Here is a 23,665-nt window from a genome sequence, read left to right as displayed (position 1 = left end):
TGTGCTGCTTTGCGTATCCTTGCGTACGGGTTACCAAGCGATGCGGTCGATGAGTACATACAGATTGGACAGACTACGGCTAGGGACTGCCTTATCCGTTTCTGTCGCGCAATCATATCTTCCTTTAGCGAACGATACCTCTGTATCCCTAACCACGACGACATTGCTCGCATACTTAGTGTTAACACGGACAGGGGGTTTCCGGGTATGCTAGGCTCCATCGACTGTATGCATTGGGAATGGCGCAACTGTCCTACTGCATGGCGCGGACAGTTTTGTGGGCGCAATTCGAGGCCAACAATGATACTAGAGGCAGTCGCAGGGTATGACCTGTGGATTTGGCATGCCTTCTTTGGAATGCCTGGTACTAACAATGATCTCAACGTCCTTCATCGATCACCAGTGTTTGATCCGTTACGTAATGGGACGATGCCACCAGTGCACTTCACTATTAACGGTACCACATACAATTTTGGATACTACTTAGCCGATGGTATATATCCCAATTGGCCTACCTTTGTAAAAGCAATTCGTCACGCTTTTGAGGAAAAAAAGGTTCACTTCACAACCAAGTAGGAGAGTTGTCGAAAGGACATAGAGCGAGCATTTGGGGTTTTGCAGGCGAGGTGGGCAGTTCTACGTGGGCCTGCTTATGGTTGGGATCGTAATCACCTCGCAGAGATGATGACTGCTTGTATTATTATGCACAACATGATTGTCGAGGACGAAGGTGATGGTGCAACAAATCTGGATTTCGTTGGCCCCACAGGTCCCCCCGAAGTTTGTAACAATATTCCTGAGGTCCGCAACGAGTGGCTAAACAATCATATCCGTTCTGAATTACCCAACGACCCCGACCAGGACATGACATCTCAGACCACATACTTGTCTTTGCAGCACAACCTGATAGAACACCTTTGGGCACGTAGAGGGTCGATGGGTTGAAGGTCTTCATCCGTATTATGTGGTTCAACAATGTTGTTATATTTCATTTATGAACTAAGTAGAAGTAGTTGTAGCAATGGAAGTCATGTATCTTGGGCGTCAGTGAAGAAGTCATGGTAATTGTCCTCTGTAATGCATCTGCTACAAATAATTTGCATATGTTGCCAATCGTTGAGTCATGTATGACAACAACGTTATTATGAATATCAATATTATTACAATAAACAATGTTCAAAAACCATGCTCATGTTCTCAAAATAGTAAGGAAATGTTCAGACTACTCGAAATTGTATAAAGTGCAAACACACATGGCAAGGGTACGCCGATACACAGGTGAGCAACACCTTATGAAATAAATAAGTACTCTTCAGATAGGATTGTTGATGAAAAAATCAATTAAACCTTTTCTCCTCGCCATGTATACAGCTCTCAACTCTTCTGGTAAAGCATCCATATCCATGGCATAAAGTTTGTTCAGCTCTTCATCCTTTTGCTTCCTGTCTTCCATCATCAATTTTTTTCCTGCACTTCTATTTCCTTGGACTGAACCTCCAACTTCTTCAGTTCAACTTCCTTCATGAACTCAATGTTTTGTTGTTTGAGGTCTGATTTTTCTTCACTTTGCTTCAATCTTGCTATTTGAATGTCATGGATTCTTGAGAGGTAGTCAGTAGACTGGGATGAACTGGACATTGCCTTCTTCCTGGATGCTTTCGTCGAGTCACGTCCTAATGGTCTCTTGCCTTTCGAACCACCTTCATCAGATTCCACTTCATTCACAGAACCTGTAGGTGTTAGACTACGAACAAGCTCGGTCCCCGCATTGCCTCTCCATGGGCTGCCATGAACCATGGCATCCCATTTGGGTTCGTCTTTCAGGCGCGTCCAGCAGTGCATGAAATGAAATGGCTTTTTCTGTGATGTTGCATACAAAGTTGCTGCTTTTGAAGTCTACACAATATGTATAACCACTTGTAAGTGCATGAATAATAGTAAGTTCACATAAACCATGACCATACATAAAGTATTACAAATTAATATAAGTGTACCTTGTCGTTATCTGTGAGGCCACTCTGGTTTTCCCTTAAGACTCTAGCGTAGAATCCAGCAAATTTGCCTGTTTCAGCTCTGATTTTGTCCCACCTGCTGCTCAGGGCCCTATTAAGTCTCATTGGAAACTCACCTCTAAGTTCATTATACCTTTTCTCAATTCTAGCCCATAACCCCTCCTTTCTCTGGCCTGTGCTAATTACTGGGTCACTACTAATCTCTAGCCATGTTTTGCAAAGCAACAGGTCTTCAGCAGGTTTGAAGTTCTGTTCCTTTGTCCTTCTAAATGTGAAAGGTGTGTCTGAAGGTTTGGTTGGGCTGTTAACTTCCTGGACACTATGTTCTGCTTCGGATTCAAAAGTAATTGGGTCAGTCTGGTTGGGAACATGGGTAGAAACCTGTGGACATGGAATGGGTGGTGCAAACTGGGGTTGACTGAATGATGGTTGTAGTGGAGGACCCCCAGGATTGATCATACCAAAAAATGGGTTCCATGGACTACGAAAGGTATATGTAGATGGGTCATTAGCTCCCTGGGACCAGGTAGGATTACTCATATGGTTTGTAGGAGTAGTAAATGTAGAAGGATGGGTTGGGTCCAAACCTTGGCCCTGCCACATCTGAGGATCCCACATGGGTGGGGGGAAAGACTGGTTACCTGAATTGGGGCTGGCACCAGTAGGTCGAAAAGGTGTGTTTGAGTTGTTGTCAGCCATTCTGGAATGAAATACAGGAATACATTAATTTGGACAACACAGAACAGACTTGAACTGTAAAGTATGAACTGTAATGCATTGCACATAAAGGTTCATAGCAAAGGAACACAATGATGACGCATTGGACAAAAAGGTTCATACGAAACCAACGTAACGATTAAGCATTCCACATAAGACTCATAGAGAAGGAACACATAAGGATGAACCATTGCACATAAGGTTCATACAAAGTAAACATAAGGTAGGAGCATTCGTACATCGGTCACCCATGCATCACATACATAAGACACAAGTCCTTATTTCATTTCGATGCCTTACTACCAGTAACACCGTAGTCTACGTACCACAATTACAGGTTCCAAATGCTATACCTAGTGGACCTGTCAGAGTCGTAGGAGTCATTGTCACTGGCCTCATACAGTTCTGGGGAGGAAGGGGGGTGAAAGTAATTTGTCTAGGCCCTGGCTTCACAGGCTCCGCAAGGCTAATTTGTTCCTCCATCCTCTCCTTCTCTGGGTCAGACCTTGCTTTGGTCTCAAGTGCGTCCTGCTCCATCTGGTCTACCTCCTTTCGAATTGCAAGTAGAGCATTGAGAAGGTAATGCTCGTCACCCAAATGCCGGAAAGCCTCTTCTAGAAAGCTTCTAATATTGAAAGCACCAGTTTCCACTGAGGATGCAAGATTGAGGACCAAGTGTTGCAGCACTTTGGCATCATGGCTGCTCATCTTGATTCGTATACTCAACCAGTACCTCCTTGGCTAGACAAGGTGGCAACATGAAAAAATTAGGGGCAGTCTTGTTCCTAATTGGTGAAATTAAAGTGTTCATGGCACTTAGGAAACATCTGTGGGTTGCAATATAAAAAAGTAATATTTGAATTTAAGAAACTAATGTGCTCATGGCAGTTAGCAAACAACTGTTGGTTGTTTTTGTATGCACTGGTAAAGTATTTGTACACATGTATCGTGGCTTTGGTACGTGAGATGGTTGCAAATAATAAGCTACAGCTGCACAGAACACATGAAAGCACAGACAGAAAACATGGAGACAGACTTATGCAATTCATAAAAAACAATGTACTATAGCGAAAAAGGAGTTAGAACCTCAATTAGTTGAAGAGGACGTCAAATAATCAAATTATTTTATCAAGCTGCATAATAAGTAAAGGTTTCGTTAGTTGCATGCAACAGTTGGTCATGTAAGGAAAGACTACTCAAAATTGAAGGGTGAGATGTCCAATTCTTAGACAGAGGAACTAACACCAATTTCAAGTAATCAATATGGAAGGAACAAGGGGTTGTGTTGGGGAATTGAACGGCACTGGTACTTAGTTCTTATACTAGGAACATTAACATGGATATCTCTACCAGCAACATTCAACAAAAAACATTCAATCCACATGACTGCAAATCAATTCGCAAAAGAGAAAATGGTGGAGTCACAAACATGAGTAAACGAGGATGAGGATTATGCAAATGACACTCAAGTCTCAATGTTGTTTCGTTTGTACCATAGTAAGGAAGCATCAATTTTTTAATTCATAAGCACGGATCAGTTAGCAATACGTGATTGAGGACAGGTTCAGATCTATGTGTACCACAATATCAAACTTGGTTCTTGTACATAAACAATTGTCGCATCGGATGTCGGACATAACCGCAACCCTAACTAGTCAAAGTAGGCGATGAACACATAAATCGTAGCGCAGAAACAAGGTAAAGTACAAGTAAACCCTAGTGGTAACCCTAGGTACGGTTTGCAAGGAACCCGGATGAATCCGAGGTGTAGACGAAGGCGATGCGACGAAGCGTACCTTGGACCTTGTACCTCGAAAGACGCAGATCGGCTGAGCGTAGATCTGTCCGTGAATGGATGACCTCCCTTCGACCTCGACCCCAACCCAAACGTTCCGGCGGACAGCGACGAACGGCGCCGGCGTCTTCGCACGGATCGGCCGGGTCGCCGGTCCGCGAAGGTTAGGGGCGGAGTCGCGTGGACGAGCCCCACTGCTGCTCGTCGGCCGGAGGAAGACAAACGCTTCGCGGGCGACGACGGATCGACGCGTACCTTCTCCGGCGGCGGTTCGGTCGCCCGCGGATCGCCTCGGGCGTCTTCCTCGGAGTATTCCGAGCGCGCGCTCTTGTCCAGGAAGGAAGCGGCTGCGAGAAACTTCTCCGCCGTAGCGTCGCCATCCATTTAGCGGGAGAGAGAAGAAATCGGGAGGGAAGAGGAGGAGGAGGAACGCGATGAAGGGGATAGAGGGGTACTGTAGCCCCTATCCCAGCAACAGTAATAGGGGAGAGGGCGTGTGGGGGCATGCGTTGAAGACAGTCTGAGGACCTGTGGAGCCTCCTTCACTTTTAATAGTAGTAACCATAGGGACTACATCCGGCTGGCTGGCAATGTAATGCGTCCACAGAAGTGTAGGTGATTTTTTTTAGTGAGTTAATGGTGAGTGAGGACACCAAACATTTGTGTTTGTCCAGACAACCTCTAGCTTGTTGTAGAGACTGCAATCGTTATGCTGTTGACCAGTATGTTTTCTTTTACCCTAATTATTCTTTATTTTATTGCATTATTGTTTTAATGGTAGTGTTGTTTTTATACGCATGTTTTCTTTATTACTTGTCTGTATGATTTTTTGCATTTTATCGTCTCGTCGCAACATACAATTTGTACTTTACAGCAACGTAAAAAATCACAAGACGTAAGAGTATTCTTGTACATGTAGCACAACAAGTTCATCCAGCCTTTCAATGCCTAAGCTGTGTTCTCAGTAGAGTTCAAAATGTCGACGCTGTTGACATGCCAGGACTAGGTGGTAAGAGCAGAATCCAAAAAACTACGATAGGGTGATCATGTTCTATCAATATCGGTAAGAGCTCTGAAAATGTGGAGTTATGCAGCGAATGTGAATATGAAACATTCTCAACTATATCTGGTTCATTTGCTAAAAGTAATAGTGCCTCTAATTGATTTTGAGGGTGGACTTGATCTGATCCACCACATGCGGAAGGACCCTGAGGCTGTCATCAATAGATCTGTTGACACAGGATTCCAGTTCCCGAGTTGCATCTGATTTCAACTTCTGGAGATTGGCAGCTTCAAACTTATCTTGACAGACCCTCAATGACCGGTTCAACATTCCCTAAAGCAAGGGGCAATGTAACAAAGATATATATAGGTGGCATGCTAGTTTATGCTGAGAAATACATGCATAATCTAAACACTAAAATAGCAATAGGCCAAAACAAGGTTCCTATGAATATGAACCTACTAGGAGATGAATTACAGTTAGGCAGCTACAATATTCATGTGTTTCAATTTATAATTCGTTTGACTTTTTTACACCAAATTTGATCAGTTCGTCTTATTCAAAAATTTTCATAATCATTATTGATTTTTATTGTTATATCATTTAGCATATAATATACTCCCTCCGTTCTTTTTTATTTGTCACGTTTTAGTTCAAAACTGAACTAGCCGGCGACAAATATTCGAGAACGAATGTAGTACTTTAAATATGGTTTGAATTTTTCATTATTTCGCAAAAACAAAGATGAATAAGACAAGCCGGTATAGTTTTCTGTTAAAAAAACTTGAATTTTTCATCTTGTTTTATTCAACTTTGAACAGAAAACTATACCCTTTGTAGGCAAACAACTACTTTAGTCCAACCTACAAAGGGTATAGTTTTCTGTTCAAAGTTGAATAAAACAAGATGAAAAATTCAAAGGAACCTTGTTTTATTGGGGTTGGACTAAAGTAGTTGTTAGCCTACAAAGGGTATAGTTTTCTGTTCAAAGTGACAAGATTGTGTCTGTACATGATTCCAGACACTTGAGAGAACCATCTTCAACAACAATGACAACCACTAATAAATACTAATAATTATTTTACGATAAATAACCAGGTGGGAAACATGCCCTATTGTATGTCAGAACTGTTGACATGTGATGATGTGAACCTCAACAGAACAGGTGAAGTGAAGGAAGGTTCTCAGATTGTATGTCAGAAGTACAATGTACATAAGGATGAAGCAAAAACTAAATTGCTGCAGGGGAGAACCTTATAAAACTCCTACTTGTACCATTGAGACCATTAAAGCATATTCATCGAACAAAAATAACTATAGCAACAAATATGCTGCTTATTAATCCTAAATTATCTTCTAGGAATAGGACTTCCATATGACAAGTGATTGCATACATGGTTGATTGCATGAAACAAGTACACCATCACAGCGAACCAACAACATACATCATGATTGTTGAGGTATTAGGGCTGGTGACTGAACAACATTGAAACTATCATGCATACACTTGGAAAATAGTCCATTTACACACAGCATTAGAGTTGCTGCAAACATCAATAAAATCAGAGCAAAATGGAGGACATAAATCAAATTTTAGTAACTTAAAGTCAGAAAGATTCTGTAGTAAAAAGTTACAGCTAAGAAACAATTAACTTCACTGCATCAAAAGATAGTCAATCATAATTTCAACACAAGCACAAAGCCACAAAGGGATTAAGTTACTAAAAAAACGAACAAAGAAAAGCCTGATACTACGTTCTATTTGGGAAAAATGATACTTGTAACGCAGGAAATTAGAAGTTAGAAGTACCTGAAACTTGGCCATCTCACTCTCAAAAATATTGTTGGCAGCAAGGACAGGCACACTACAATTCTCCACACAGTTGCTGATCGCTTCCTGAGTATGGCGCCGATCAAAGCAACCATATGCGCACTTGAAGTATGCTTGCTGAAAATAAATCAAAATAAAACAGAAATTCAAACTACTGCTGCCGGCGCTGGTACTGCTTGCCCAGGAAGGCGTCCCGTCGACAACACTCTCATATCCAGAAATTGTGCTAAGTAAATAAACATAATACTGAGCAATTCCTGGGGTGGATGGTTACTACTAGGTATTAGTACAAAACAAAGCTGACACTAGCAGATTTCTAAGAGATGGATGGAAAAACATGCACCAAAAATTATATTCACATATCTCAAAAATTAGCATTTATTGACCACTAGTGCAATGCTGCTCTTCCAACATTCCTATGTCCTGCAGCAACACCCACCAAATTTGCACACTATCAAATAAACTTACTCAGGACTTGTAATTGCATCAGAACAAAATAAAGTACCCAAGACTCGCACAACCAAGAACCTCTAATACTTCGTACAAGATTAATGGGTCAGTACCCCCATCGGTAACATCAAAAGAATTAGATAAATTTCAACCACAGGAGTAAGATTATCTATCGCCTTCCTCCACCCCACATTCCCTGTTAGAATTCGAAACCCCGAAATCCGACCAAATTAAAAGATTGCGAAGCCTACCAGGCAACCGCAGCTATTTTAATCCACCCAAAATCCAACCAAAGCTCAACTCTACCAATCCAAGATTACAAAGCCAACCAAGCAACTGCAGCTATCTTGCTCCGCGAGTCCGCCCTCCCCAACACTACAACCAGTGGCAGACCCAGCCTGAAAATTTCAGGTAGGGCGGACCAATTGTCTACAAAACTCGGTCTAGACATATGTATAGCAAATTTATACTAATACATCACATATAACAATTATATTCTATCGGTAATTTGACAAATAAGTGGTGTATGCAAAGACTGAAGATGATTTCTAGTTTACCCCAAGAAGATTTGTTTTCCGATCCATATAATTTACAAAACACGAAATGATCGAAACAAAGCTTAGACAACCTAAGTGTGATTTTCGGCAAACACCAAGGCAATCACAAAAAATCCCCCAACTAGCCTCTGTGCTCTGGCGGGCGAGCGCGAGAGGACTGGTTGGGGTGGTGTCAGCATAGCTGACGAGGCACATTCAGAAGAACATGGAACCAAGACTGAAGCCGGAGGAGGAAAGTGCCGCCGCGCACGAAGGCCGAATTCCAGGATCGTGGGCCGCTGAGAGAGAGAAAGGGGTCGAGAATTGTGAACCCTAATACTACTGTTCTTCTTCTCCCTCCAGTCCTCCACTCCCCTTCTCTGGTTCCTAGAACCTGCTGCGGCGGCTCGGCGATCTGGGTTGTTAACAAATTGGTATCGGAGACATCGGTCTCTGGGCTGGAGAAATCCTACTTCACGCGCCGCGCCAAGCACTTGGGGGCCATGGAGCCGAACCTCAAGCTCGCCATCGACAAGCAGTCCAAGATCCTCCGCGAAATCAGCGAGCGCCTAGCTGCGCAGGATGCGCGCTGGCGGTCGCTGGATGCGTCCGTCACTCGGAACACCTCGTCGATCCAGCAATTGGAGACAACTGTGTCCAATTCCTTTGCTGCTACACTGCGGTCGGAGATCGATTCCCACGTTGCCGCGACCGTCGAGTGCCTCGATGCGGTGGAGGCGGCGGCCGCATCCCGGGTGGGGCGTTGGAGTCCGCCACTGCGGCGTTCGATTCCTGGCACCCATACATGGAAGCATCGGTGGACGACCTCAAGTACACCATGAATCTGGTGCGACAGGACCTCACCAAGCAACGCGCTCCACCTCCTCCGTCCCCGACAACTTCGTTCCTCCACGCGGCCGGCTTGCTGGGGTCCTACCAATCGGTCGGGGGACGTCCACCACCTGCCACTGGCAAGGCCGATGGCCCAATGGGGCACCGCGTCGAACACCAACGTCGGGAGTCTGGCTTTGGGCGTGTCTACGCCCAAACCCACCTCCCACACAACAGTACGCCCGAATTCTTGTTTCACCCCCCATTTCAGCACATCAACCCAAATTCCGTTAGCAGTGGTCAACGATCTCATGGTTTTCATCCTAGTTCAGAGTTGGTCAGCTGCCCCGTGTGTCTTTTCCTCCTTTCGATGGTGATAACCCCAAGCTTTGGCAAACCCACTGTGAGAATTATTTTGCTATGTATGAGGTCCATCCTAGAGTTTGGATTAAGGTAGCTACGATGCATTTTTCTGGCGCCGCATCTCGATGGCTTCAATCTGTTGAACATAAGCTACCCCACATATCATGGTCAAAGTTTGGGTTTTTGCTCCGAGAGCGTTTCGGGAAAGACCAGCATGCCATCTTGATCAGACAGCTGTTTCACATCAAACAGCTTGGATCGGTGGCTGAGTATATAGACCAATTCGCTCAATTGGTAGACCAGCTAAACAGTTACCAACCAATGTCCGACCCATTATATTATATTATGTGTTTCTTAGATGGTCTACGCCATGATATTAAGTCCATTGTTATGATTCAACGTCCCAAAGATATGGATACTGCCTATGTTCTTGCCCAATTGTAGGATGAAATTGGGGCGACAACCAAGCCAAGGGAATTTAGCAAATTCGACTCCAGATCATATTCCAAGACGTCTCAGAGGGTTCCCATGCCATTGCCTCCACCAACAGGGATCCCACCCACTCACCATGACGTTAAGACTCCAGCAACTGCTCAACCCGACTGTTTGTCTTCAGTATATGCTTACAGTAAGGCTAAGGGTCTTTGTTACAAATGTGGCTTGGCATATTCTCGAGGTCACCAATGTCCGGACACAGTGCAGTTACACATGGTGGAAGAACTGTGGCAACAATTCCAGCTACCGCATGAAGACAACATGTCTAAAGCTGATCAGTCAGAAACTCTTAATTGCCTGCATTTATGTCAGTCCTTGTCCAGGGATGATAGCCAGTCCAAGTCTATGAGGTTCGTGGGAGAGATCGGGGAGCTATATGTCCTTATCTTATTGGATTCAAGCAGTTCCATTTCATTTATCAGTTCATCCATAGTACCTCATGTACCAATGTTGCAGCTGTCAGCCATTATTGGTCCAAGTTGCTAATGGGTCTAAGCTGTCTTGTTGTGCTGAACTGACCAATGCCGAATGGTCCATTCAAGGCCACCGATTTACTTCCACCCTAAAGATTCTCGACCTTCAACCATTTGACATGATCATTGGCATGGATTGGTTATCAGAACATAGCCTGATGTGGGTCCATTGGGCAGATAAATGGTTGTCTCTAACTGTGGTTCTTCTCTAGTCAAGTTATATGGCGTACAAGCTTCAGATGGACAGGGTGCTCTGGTTCAATTGTGCAGCCTTTCACAGCTTCCAGACACTGACCAACATATCATCCAATCGCTTCCACCAGAATTACAGTCCTTGTTGGATCGCTATTCATCAGTGTTTGAGGTGCCGCAAGGTCTTCCTCCTGTCAGGGATTGTGATCACCGGATTCCTTTGATACCTGGGGCTAGGCCGATGCAAATGAGACCATACCGTTATGCTCCTGCTCTTAAAACAGAAATTGAGAAGCAGATCGGTGACATGCTCAGCTCAGGCCTTATTCAACACAGCAAAAGCCCCTTTTCCTCTTCTGTTATTTTGGTCAAGAAGGACAATTCCTATCGTTTTTGTGTGGACTATCGCCATCTGAACGCACTCACAACTAAGGCTAAATTTCCAGTACCCATTATGGATGAACTCTTTGGAGCAGCTTGGTTCTCAACCTTGGATCTTCGAGCTGGGTTTCACCAAATCCGGATGGACCCACGAGATCAGCACAAAACGACATTCCAGACACATCATGGCCACTTCGAGTTTTGTGTGATGGCATTTGGTCTTACTGGTGCGCCTGCTACCTTTCAGGGCGCAATGAACAGCACTCTGAAACCCCTTCTCAGAAAATGTGCGTTGGTGTTCTTCGATGATATTTTAGTGTACAGTGATACATGGGACAACCACCTTCTGCACCTAGATTGGGTATTGCAGCTGTTACGCCAGGACCATTGGCAGGTTAAACTGTCTAAGTGCTCCTTTGCAAAACAGAAAATCGCATACTTGGGTCATGTGATCAGCAAGGATGGTGTATCTACGGACCCAACCAAAGTGGAGGCAGTATCTTCTTGGCCAACACCTCAGAATGCAAAGGAGTTACGTGGGTTCCTCGGTTTGGCAGGATACTACCGTAAGTTTGTCAAGAACTTCGGTATAATCGCCAAACCCCTAACCAATCTATTGAAGAAACATACTATCTTTGTATGGACTGATGAACACACTTTGGCTTTTTCTCTGCTGAAAACTGCCCTTTCATCGGCACCAGTTTTAGCACTACCAAATTTTACTCATCCTTTCGCCATCGAGACAGATGCATCCGGGTCGAGTGTTGGAGCCGTCCTGTTGCAAGATGGACACCCTCTAGCTTACGTCAGCAAACCATTGGGCATCAAGAACATGGGCCTGTCAGCATATGAGAAGGAGTACCTTGCAATTTTACTAGCCGTCGACCACTGGAGGTCTTATCTGCAACATGGCATATTTCAGATTTTTACAGAACAAAAAAGTCTGATACAGCTCAATGAACAACATCTAAAGACACCCTGGCAACAGAAGGTATTTACCAAACTGTTAGGTCTTCAATACCAAATAGTTTACAAGCAAGGATCGACCAACCGAGTGGCCGACGTCCTCACACTTCCCTGGACTGCAATGCTATTTCAGTTAGCACACCGCAGTGGTTATCAGACATTATTTCCAGTTACAATCAAGACCCTAAAGCCATTCAATTGCTTACCGAGTTATCTGCTGGTTCATCTGATACCGGTCATTATACTCTTTCAAACAGCATCATCCGATATAAGGACCGTATTTGGTTGGGTCACAGTCCATCCCTTCAGACCAAAGTCATTGCTGCTCTGCACAACAGCGCCATGGGGGGCATTCAGGGTTTCCAGTTACATATCGTCGAGTGAAACAATTGTTTGCTTGGCAGGCTATGAAATCCACAATTCGCAATTTCGTTCGCTCATGTGATGTCTGCGCACGTGCCAAACCAGACAGGTCCAAGTATCCAGGACTGTTGCAACCCCTTCAGGTCCCTTCTCATGCGTGGCAAGTGATTTCGATGGACTTTATTGAGGGACTGCCTAAATCTGGGAGATATGACTGCATCCTGGTAGTCGTCGACAAATTTTCTAAATTCGCACATTTCCTTGCATTGGCGCATCCCTTTACTGCTCTGAAAATCGCCCAACTGTTCATGGATTTTGTATACCGCTTACATGGTCTACCAGAAGCCATCGTCTCGGACCGTGACATAATTTTTACAAGTACATTCTGGAAGGAGCTATTCCGGTTGTCTGGCACCATGCTACGAATGAGTTCGTCCTATCACCCACAGTCGGATGGCCAGACCGAACGGGTTAATCAATGTTTGGAAACATTCCTTCGTTGTTTTGTGAGTTCTCACCCACATCACTGGCGTAAATGGCTGCCGCTGGCGGAATATTGGTACAACACTTCATTACATTCTTCCCTGGGCACTTCACCGTTTGAAGTCTTATATGGGCGTTCCCCTCGCAGTCTGGGAGTTTCCGCCTCGGACGCCATTCCTCATGCCGATCTTCAGGAATGGTTATCACACCGCCAGCTCATGACACAAATTGTTCGCCAGCACTTGCTTCGCGCCCAGCAGCGCATGAAATCCCAAGCTGACAAGAACCGGACTGATCGTGTTTATTCGGTCGGTGACATGGTTTATCTTAAGCTCCAACCATATGTCCAGAGCTCAGTTGCAGCATGTGCCAACCACAAGCTTTCCTTCAAGTACTTTGGCCCATATAGAATACTGCAACGGATTGGAAGTGTGGCATACAAACTTGAGTTACCTCCATCTTCGTCAATTCACCCTATTTTCCATGTCTCACAGCTCAAACCCAGTGTGAAATCTATTGATCTCGTCAGTCAATCTTTACCTCATGTTCACGTTGATGTCCAGGTTCCTGTACTAGTGCTCGTGCGGCGCTCAGTCTCACGCGGCGGCCATCATGTTGCTCAAGTGAAGGGGCGCTGGTCCAACTGTGATGAAGCCCTTGATACATGGGAGGACGAGGTGGCATTGCGCCGTCAACGCTTTCCCACTGCGGCGGCTTGGGGACAACCGCCATCTCTTGGAGAGGGGAATGTCAGCATAGCTGATGAGGCACATTCAGAAGAACAGGGAACCAAGACTGAAGCCAGAGGAGGAGGAAAGGGCCGCCGCGCACCAAGGCCGAATTCCAGGGTCGTGGGCCGCGACTGGATCAACTGATGGGCCGGAGGCCGTGTAATATTATACTTAAAGTCTTAAACAGCATGTCCACTGAGAGAGAGGGGTCGAGAATTGTGAACCCTAATACTACTGTTCTTCTCCCTCCACTCCCCTTCTCTGGTTCCTGGAACCTGCTGCGGCGGCTCGGCGATCTGGGTTGTTAACAGGTGGGGAGGCTCGACGGCTGGCCTTCTCCTGCTACCCGCTGGCCTCGCGCAGCCACTAGCCTACCACGAGTCCACACAGGAAAGGAAGGGCGAGGTCCGGAGATGAAGTTGCCGAGGGGAAGCACCGGAGGCTGGAGGTGGGAGTGGGAGGTTTGGAGGGGAGATGGGGGACGGCGCGGCGAGGACAAGCCGCGGCCAGCGTCGTCCGAGGACAGGAAACCGAGGCGGGACACCTAGAACCACCCCCGAACCCTCTTACCTGCATGGTGAAGTTGATGTGGTCCTGGACACCCGCGAGGTGCTGTTGGACGGTAGCGTTGACCTCCTCCAGCTTCCGCTGGATCTGCTCCGTCACGACCTGCTCTCCCATCGCGCCACTCCGCCTGATTCCTTTGCGGCTTGCAGGAGGAGGAATGGAGCAGAAACGACCGGACAAGGCGAACAGTGACGTGTGTCTGTTTTTCTTTCTTGGTGAGGAAGAGAAAAAGGGGTTGGAAGAGGAGGGTTTAAGGCCACGTTCTAGGGTTTTACGGATGCAGCTCATGGGCCGAAACCGACCCACCAATAAGGTCCTGTTTGAACTACCTCCAATTGGAGTTGGAGCTGCGTAGATTGGATGTTTGGCTAGTAGGGTGTTCTTAGCTCCAAAAAAAGTGAATTTGTAGGCTACATTGACATTATTGTCCTTGGTTGATTGATTGTCCTTTGATTTAATTGTGATACGTTATTTTAACCAAATTAATTTCTCTATGCATATTTTTGTCATGTATATGCAGATAAAATGATAATTGAGATAAGTTTGAAATATAAAATATTATATGTCCATAGACTAGAACCAAATAACTCGTAGTACAAAATGTTTATTATTTTTTCTAGTTCCACCCTAAGGCAATAGATGTAGCCAAACTATAACGAAACGTATCCATGGTCACAAAGCTTGATTCCGAAGTTGATCCATCATAGGCATGTTGAGATACCGCATACTTGTTGTACCTTTCTATGATAGTAGGAACAAAATTTGGATCGTGATCAAAATTAGCAAAATCGTCATCCTCGCTTGCATGTTCACGTATGAAGTTATGAAGAACCATGGTGGCCGCAACAATTTTTTTCTGTGAGCATGGAATAGCTCGGCATCTTATAAAGGATTTGCCATTCCAAATGAGCGCTCTATGACATTACAAATAGACGAGTGAACTCAATTGAACTTCTATTTAGGAGTATTTGGTTCCATCCCTCGATGCCACTCGGGTAAATGGTACCTTTCACCTTTATATGGAGCTAGATATCCTGGACGATTAGGATAGCCCGCATCAACAACATAGCACTTGCCTAAACATATGGAACAAGTAATTATAAGAATAAGGGCATCCATGATATTAGAAAAAAACGATCATCCATTATATTACGAAAATTAGTACCTAAAGGAGGATGTGGGAATATATCTGCATCCGCTTCCAATGCATGGTATAGTACACTTGTGTCATGTAAAGCACCTGGTTGACTCGCAGCCACATAGGTGAATCGCATGTCAAAATCACAAACCGCAAGCACATTTTAAGTTGCCATCTCTATTTTACCAATATATCTCACTTGTTCAAGTGTGACCCGAATATGAGTTCCATCAAGAGCACCAATGCAGTCCTTAAAGTGTGGATATGCTTTCTTATCCTTCCTAATCCTCTTGTGCACAGTGCGAAAATTAGGATCTGTTGGTCTCAAATAATCCATGGCCATTGCAAGCACACATTCTAGAACTTCATGAAATTTTTTACTAATGGTTTCGCCAGAGTGCTTAAACTTGTTCTGACTTCTTCTATTAGACTCACAACCACCACATATGAAAAGGTTCTGTGCATCGAACTGCGGACGATCTGTCAGAGAGGGAAGAGAGCGAGGTGAACCTTCTTGTCGGACAAGAAGAGGGCGGGTCGTCGCCACGATCTGTAGACCAAGGGGCAGGGTCAAGAGGGCGTTGTGACCTTGGGGATGGCGTACACCGGCGGGATGAACGACGTCATGGAGATGGCGGAGACATGCCGTGTGTTCATGGCTACGTAGCCTGGAGGATGGCGGCATGCGGTGTCGCGGAGATGGCGGAGGTAGGCCTTGGGGTCGTGGCTCCGCAGCCTGGAGGATGGTGGCATGCTGCCTCGCGCCGTCGTGGAGAGAAGACACGCCTACGAAGGTGTCACAGAGAGAAGACGCGCCTAGAGATGTTGAAGGGTTACGGGAGGATAAATAGACAACGAACCGTTTTTATGTAACTGATGGCATTGGTGGGTAATTTCCCTCTAACTACATATCTTGATTCATTTAGAAGAGTTTTGGAGCCGTGAAAGGGGTGCTCCACCAAAATAAACTAGAGCTACAAGAACTCCATGGAGTTGAACTGGTCCAAAATCATATGAAGACGGAGTGTTTGGCTGGCTCCACTCAATTCCATCCTATAGTTTGGAGTTGAACCATGCCAAACAGGCCCTAAATCTAGACAGGAGCCTCACGCGCATGTTTTAGATATATTGGATTGGATTATTCATTTAGCTAATAGAACAGGTGGTGCGCTATGCGCGGACCACAGTAGCAAAATAGGAAGCCACGATGAAAGATAAACGCAAGTTCTTCGCAACTGTTGCTACTCGTGTCCAAAAGCACTGTAATGTAAAAAAGGTATTAGATGAACACCAGACTACATGTTGTTCCTTTAAGGGAACTGTTGCAGAAAGGGTTAAAATCTACCCTCAATATTTTTTGAGATGCCCCTTAAATTAAAACTGATTTTTAGCTCTTGGAGATGCTATAAGGGCGATACTTTTTGGATATATAAAAGTAGCATGTCGGAATAGATGTGGCGCTTATAAAACTTTTTGTAGGTACTGTTAGATTCTGTGGTGCCTAGGATCAATTCCTGAGCCCCTAGAATACCAATCCGTACTATGAAAACCTCGATGATGAGTAGATCTAATCTACTAAGAGTTGTAGATAGACATATTCATTGTTGTTCATAGCGCCTACGATGGTGGTGGTGTCTTGTACCGTAGACCCGCCTCCTCCTCTGCCTCCTTGTGTATCCTGGCGAGGTGGTTGGTTCCTGTTGCCGCTCGACGGTGGATCTCCTCCTCCATTAGGACCTATAGGTGGCTTTGATCCTGTTCATGTTGGGGAGATCAGGGATATAAGCCATAGATCATAGCTCTTCCCGTCACTACGCACACCTAGGTGATGGGGGACCTGTGGGAATGCAAATCAGGTTTAGTGGTCCAGCGTTACCGTTGGCTAAACCTATCGGTCCCTTAATCATATTTATAAGACGTCTGTGCCCGGGGGTTGCAACCAACGGTTAGGATAGCCCCTCGATCAGGGGCATTGTTAGATGGTTAGGATTAACCCTACCCCGGTTACTGTTAATCGGCTCATGTATAGGACACACCCTAACAATCTCCCATTTGTTCTCTACACACCTGAAGTGTCCCAATCCTCTAGGACTCAAATGTGATATAATTACTAGTCCGAGGAGGCTAGTAAACACATTTATACATCAGATGGTTCTAGATCTGCTTGAACGAGACAAACCTATAAAGGTGGCGATCAACATTAAGAGTTGGTCCACAACTCGGGACATATCATCAGAGTGGGGTTGAAGTAGCCTGATATACGCATTGAAGCAAATCAGCGGCCCAACAGACATAGGCATGGTTGGGAACAGACGTAACTCTTACCCGATCAATGATCTCCTTCTCTGAAAAACAATAAATAAGCAAGAGTCAGTACTTACGTACCTAGCAGCCCACCTTCACCCACGGAATGGGGAAATCAGATATAATGCATGGAGTATGTGGAGCTCAGGATATTTTGCAGAAAGAGCAATTTTTGATGCAGGGTTATTTTGTAAAACATTTTATATTTATCAAAGCACATCCTCTCCTAAAGGAGTAGAAAGTTTTTCAATATAGAACAAAATCCCCTGGACTAAACCATTCATGTATCTCAGCAGTTTCCCACCGGTTTTCGTTTTCAAAAACAGCTACATGACTTCCTGTCCACACATAGCTCACGGCTCAACCACCGAACCTTTTAAAACCATGTTTCAAAAGCATTTTTGGAAAAAAAACACTAATTGTCAAATCCAAGCCATAACTCATCCATATCCGTGGACACAGACTATTCAAATAGGTTTTTAAACTCTGCGCAGAGGTGTACACTTTACCCACTAGTCCGGCTCTGCGATCTCATGGCCAATGAGACCCAAATCCGAAACTCTATTTTCCCTTGCATGACATTATCTTGGCAGTTATATCGAAAGAAACAAGGCCACCTCCATGCCCAAACTAGGACAAAACATTCCCACTCCTTGTCCTCCTGGTGCTCCCCAGCCACCATAACCCTGGGGTGCAGACCGTGTAAGTTCGGATCAAGCGACTGACCATACAGTCTCAAGTGGCTGTACTTGATAAGAGTACAGGCAGTGAAGAATGACAAACCGGTCCTTAAACGAAAGGGACAATCCTTCATGCTCACATCTAACCCGGCTGAGCCATCACCTTAAGGCCCTCCCAAACCAGGGAGTCCCTAATCATCCCGCTCAAAGGTGATAAGGGTGACAACCCTTCATCATACCCATTTTGAAAAACATTTTCTTTAAAAATTCACACCTTTTCTCAAATCATTTGGTAACAAATATGTCAAGGAGTGTAAACATGAGTTGCGACAAAGTTCTAAGGTTGGGTGGCCATATTAACATTTCTCTTAGCATCAAAATCATATAATGCATAAAATAACAGGCCAAGGGTTGTGGTTGAAAAGCATAAGTAATTTATGCATCAAAGGGATCCAGTGAGCTTGATGTTGCTTTAACCGGTGAAAGGGTCAGAGCTTGCGGAACTAGCTTCTGGCTCCACCGTCTGGCGTAGACTTGCAGAACTGGCCTTCACGAGACGGCATGAACGCTCCGATAACTATGCAACATGAACAAGCAAATATACAAACCAGAAAGTATATCAATAAATATTTAGTATAGTGGTCAGAATGGTGATATATGGACGGGTAGAGTCTTGAGCAGAATCTGTGTCATGTGGTGTTGTGATATTACTGGTGGTGGAGTGGAGGTGCTTACCAGAAGGGTGGATTGAAGGCGAAACGACACTAGGCGTGTATCCGGCAGAGCAGTGTAACTAAGTGGGGGGTTGCCTTGGCTGAGGGTGTTAAGTGTGTGGAGAGGGGGATGGTAGCTGGGTGTATTTATAGCTGGGTACATGTGGTTTAGTACGGTAGAGTTCACTGTTGGTGAGAATAGTGGCAAATCAATCATTTGGCTTAGTCCGAACAAGTAAATTATAGGCAAAATATGGGACAAGACTATTTTTTGAGTTTTCTGTAATATGAACCATGCTTAAGGGATGACATGGTTGTATGGGGAATAATTTGATAAGAATTTAGAAACAAGAATTATTGGAATCTGAGTTTGGATGGAGGAGTTTTGGATTTTATAATCATAGGGATAAAAACAAAAAGGGAAAAGAAATATTCCTGGAATATTCCAGAATTTGAAGATTTAGAGATATTTGGAAAATCAAAAAAGCGGAGTGCCAGGAATTATTTCTGGGCTATTCTTGGGCAGAGGTTTATGTTGGTGGCAACAGTTCCTACCTACTGTGTCACATGGGACAACAGTAAGACGAGACCCAAATGGCTAGAATACTGTGGTATTCTGGTTCGGGCGGGCTGTGATATCTTGGGCTAGGTTGTATAGGATTGAAGGCGTATCCAAACAAACATGGTTCGCCTTTCTTTTTGAAAGCCTGGCTCAAAAGAATCTCAAAGTTAAGCGTGCTCAACTTGGAGAAATCTGGGATGGGTGACCAGACAGGAAGTTCTCGCTGGAAGAAAAATCACAGTCACTGGAGTCTGTATGACTGAAATATTAGTGTGGCGGGTCTTAGGTGAGCTGGACAACATGATGGATGAGCAGTTGAATATTTGGGCGTTCGGATGAACGATGAATAGTAGGATGAGCGATCCGATGAATGATGAATAGTGACTATGAACAATCCGATGAACGATGAATAGTCCGTATGAACGAACGATGAATGATGAATAGTTCGTATGAACGAACGATGAATAGGGACTATGAACGATCCGATGAACGGTGAATAGTGACTATGAACGATCCGATGAACGGTGAATAGTGACAATGAACGATGAATATTTTGTATGAACGAACGATGAACGATGAATAGTTCGTATGAACGAACTATGAACGATAAATAGTGACTATCAACGAATGATGAACAATAAATATGGATTATGAATGATCAGACGAACGAACGATCGGAATTTCGACAGTATAACTGTTGAACAAAGCTTACTTGGACGGACGAACGGACGAACAATCGAACGATCGGACGAACGAACAAATCATGAACAGGTGGACGAACGATCGAATAAACGACCAAACGATCCTTGTGCTTGTGTTGTGCTTGTGTGGGAGTGGGGGAGTGAGTTGCCATGAAATGGCTTGGGGGTGGCTTGAGGGGAGGCACTTGCCCCTCTATTTATAGGCAAGGTGGAGGGATTAGGGGGAGGAGGCGAGGATTAGTGGGAGATAAGCATGTATTAGTCATGTATAAGTGAAATTAGCTTATAGAGCTCACTGTACGACACCGGAGGCGTATGTATACGTATGAGCATGAGGAAACTTATTAAGAAAATATTTGTAGGGACTTAAAAAAGATTCTGAAGGTATTTCTCAGGAGGAAAATGTTTGGAGAAATATCGGTGTAATATTTGGACAGTATTTCTGGAAAGAATTTGAGGGGCTCACTAGGGAAATATTTGTAGGATATTTTGAGGAGGATTTTGGAGAGAACATAGACCACTATATTTTATTTGTTGAGAGCAACTCGCAAACAAACATTTTGAATGAAATTTAAAATTCCTTTTGAATTTAGAGCGAGTGAGAGAAATTTTCTAGAATTGAATTTTTGGGGTGCTACAATACCTTACACTCAAACTTTTCTGGATTCCATCCCTCGACAAGTTTACACATAGAGACCAATAAGTGGCAATGACCGATTAAGTATCACCGCACGCATTGACTACAACATGCTCCCCTGCTTCAGAACGAAAAGATACTTTACTAGGCTGCAATCTGTTCAAGATCATAGGCACTCTCTTAGACTCATGACGGTTGCATGTTGTCTAAACACGCTGGGTGGTAGGCCTTTTGTGAGCAGATCCACTAGCATATACTGGGTTCTAACATGCTCAACTTCAATGGTTTGATCCTAAATCTTCTCCTTAGCAATATAACACTTAATGTCAACATACTTGGGCGCCACTTGACTTATTGTTATAGGAGAAAAATACTGCTAGCTCATTATTGCATAAAATTCTCAGTGGTCTTTCTATGTTATCAACCACTCTTAATCCGGGTACGAATTTCTTCATCCATATCGCATGTCCAGTTGCCTCATACGTAGCTACAAACTCAACGTGCATTGTCGACGATGCTCTCGCTGTCTGTTTGTAACTCTTCCAACAAATAGCTGCCCTAGAGAGTGTAAATACATACCCTAAAATGGACTTCAGTGTATCTCTACAACCTCCTCAGTTAGCATCTGCATAGCCAACTATTTGTAAGGAACTAGATCTTCTGTATGTTAACAAGAGACCTTTAGTACCTTGTAGGTACCTCAGATCCTTCTTGACTGCTTTCAGTGATCCATGACTGGATTTTTCTGATATCTTTCAATAATCCTGGTGGTAAATGCTAAGGCAGGGCGAGTACATACTTGAGCATACTTAATGCTTGTGATAGCTGAAGCATATAGTACTGACTTCATCTTGTTTTTCTCATACTGATTCTTGGGGCACTAACAATTCCCGAACTTATCACCCTCGACTATTGGCGCAGGAAAGGCCTTACACTGATGCATATTGTACCTCTTTAGTACATTTTCTATGTATGACTTCTGTGAGAGTCCTAATACTCCTTTATGTCTTTCTCTGTGAATTTCTATTCCTAGAACATAAGAGGCTTCCCCCATGTATTTCATATCAATATTTGAGGAAAGAAACCTCTTTGTTTCCACCAATAGATCCTTATCACTACTAGCCAAAAGTATGTCATCAACATACAGAACAAGGAAGATTTACTTTCCTTTCTTAAACTTCGCATAAATGCAATTGTCTTCCTTATTTTCCTCGAAACCAAACTTTTTGATAGTCTGATCAAACTTGAGATGCCACTGTCTGGAGGCTTGCTATAATCCATAAATGGACCTTCTTAAGTGACATCCCATATGTTCTTTACCACGCACGACAAAACCCTTTGGTTTTGCCATGAATGTGTTTTCTACTAACTCTCCATTTAGGAATATTGTCTTCAAATCCATCTGATGGAGTTCTAGATCAAAAGGGGTTATTAATGCCAGAATGATCCTGAATGAATCTTTCGTTGAGATAGGTGAGAATGTTTCATGGTAGTCAACCCCCTGTCTCTATGTGAACCCTTTGGCCACTGGTCTAGCCTTGTATCTTTCTACATTCTCTTTAGAGTCACTCTTGGTCTTGTAGATCCACTTATAGACTATTATTTTGGCTCCATGGGGAATGATCTCTATGTCCCAAACTTTGTTCAATCTCATGGATTCTAATTCATCTTCCATGGCTAAAACCCATTTGGATGAATTTTCACTTCTCATGGATTCTTCATATGTAGTGGGATCACCTTCTGCATCAATTTCCTCACTCATATAAATCTCATCACTTTCTCTGTCTACACTTATGTAAACTTCATAGCCATTAGAAATCGCAGGTCGTCTGGATCTTTGAGACCGTCTTAGACTAGGTTCTAGTTTTGGTTCGTTATGGGGCTCCTGCAATGGTGCTTCACTTAGCACAACACTACCACTGTCTTCAACCATTAGAATCGGGGCATACGTCCTCTTTTCCTAAAGGTCATCCTCTCTGAGTACCTTACTCCCCTTTATCATGTCATCCTCTAGAAAAATGGCATGTCTGGATTCTATAAACTTAGTCTGGTTGGCTTGACAGTAGAATCTATAACCCTTCGATCTCTCAGGGTAGCTAATAAAATGGCAACTAGTGGTTCTCTCACCTACCTTTCCCTGTCCAGGATTAAATATTCTAGCTTCTGCTCAACAACCCCATATGTGGATGTAGTTGAGCGTGAGATTTCTACCAATCTAGAACTCATATGGAGTTTTAGGTACTGACTTTGATGAGTATATGGATAGCGGTTTTAAAGCCTCCATCCACTGACCCAATGGCAAGCTAGAGTAACTTAGCATACTCCTTACCATGTCCATTAGTGTTATGTTTCTCCTTTTGGCTACCCCATTCTGTTGTGGTTCACCAGGTGTCGAATACCGAGCAACTATGCCATTTTCTTTTAGTGACCTCACAAAAAACATGGGACTTGTCCATACTCAGTATGGCACCTGTAATACTCCCCCAAGATCTAATCAGATTATCTTTATCTTCATGTCGTGATGATTTTCTACCTCAGCCTTGAACTGTTCAAACTTGTCTAAAGCTTTTGATCTTTCATTAATTGGATAAATGTAACTGTAGGAAAGTAATCATTTGTTAAGGTTACAAACTAATCGAACCCATCTATTGTCCAACCTAGAAAAGAACCACATATATCTGTATGAATATTTTAACACTCTCATACTATTAGCATTTTTCATAATCCGCTTCACAAATTTA

General features: G+C 43.9%; 2 protein-coding genes across 2 annotated transcripts; both read right to left on the bottom strand.

The window, feature by feature from the left end:
- Positions 1–1,144: 1,144 nt before the first annotated feature.
- Positions 1,145–2,828, bottom strand: LOC103652892 (uncharacterized). The gene is made up of 2 exons (XM_020551807.1): positions 1,995–2,828; positions 1,145–1,896 (listed from the first exon to the last, which is right to left on the bottom strand). The coding sequence occupies exons 1-2, from the start codon at positions 2,709–2,711 to the stop codon at positions 1,456–1,458; spliced, it is 1,158 nt and encodes a 385-aa protein (XP_020407396.1). The 5' UTR covers positions 2,712–2,828; the 3' UTR covers positions 1,145–1,455.
- Positions 2,829–5,349: 2,521 nt separating this feature from the next.
- On the bottom strand, positions 5,350–14,462 carry LOC100276325 (uncharacterized). The gene is made up of 3 exons (NM_001150139.2): positions 14,193–14,462; positions 7,338–7,475; positions 5,350–5,860 (listed from the first exon to the last, which is right to left on the bottom strand). Exons 1-3 carry the CDS (start codon positions 14,301–14,303, stop codon positions 5,681–5,683), a joined length of 429 nt encoding a protein of 142 aa, NP_001143611.1. The 5' UTR covers positions 14,304–14,462; the 3' UTR covers positions 5,350–5,680.
- Positions 14,463–23,665: the final 9,203 nt, after the last annotated feature.

Source organism: Zea mays, chromosome 4 (assembly GCF_902167145.1).
Source record: "Zea mays cultivar B73 chromosome 4, Zm-B73-REFERENCE-NAM-5.0, whole genome shotgun sequence".
Taxonomy (NCBI): domain Eukaryota; kingdom Viridiplantae; phylum Streptophyta; class Magnoliopsida; order Poales; family Poaceae; genus Zea; species Zea mays.
The sequence above is the reverse complement of the archived record's forward strand: the minus strand, read 5'-3'. Positions and strand labels throughout refer to the sequence as shown.

Excerpts from the sequence above, each read along its gene's own strand:
- LOC100276325 (NM_001150139.2), bottom strand. The coding sequence starts at position 14,303 with ATGGGAGAGCAGGTCGTGACGGAGCAGATCCAGCGGAAGCTGGAGGAG. Across the intron at positions 7,476-14,192 it reads ACATCAACTTCACCATGCAG|CAAGCATACTTCAAGTGCGC; the intron begins GTAAGAGGGTTC and ends ATTTATTTTCAG. Across the intron at positions 5,861-7,337 it reads GTGAGATGGCCAAGTTTCAG|GGAATGTTGAACCGGTCATT; the intron begins GTACTTCTAACT and ends CCCTTGCTTTAG.
- LOC103652892 (XM_020551807.1), bottom strand. The coding sequence starts at position 2,711 with ATGGCTGACAACAACTCAAACACACCTTTTCGACCTACTGGTGCCAGC. Across the intron at positions 1,897-1,994 it reads GCCTCACAGATAACGACAAG|ACTTCAAAAGCAGCAACTTT; the intron begins GTACACTTATAT and ends CATATTGTGTAG.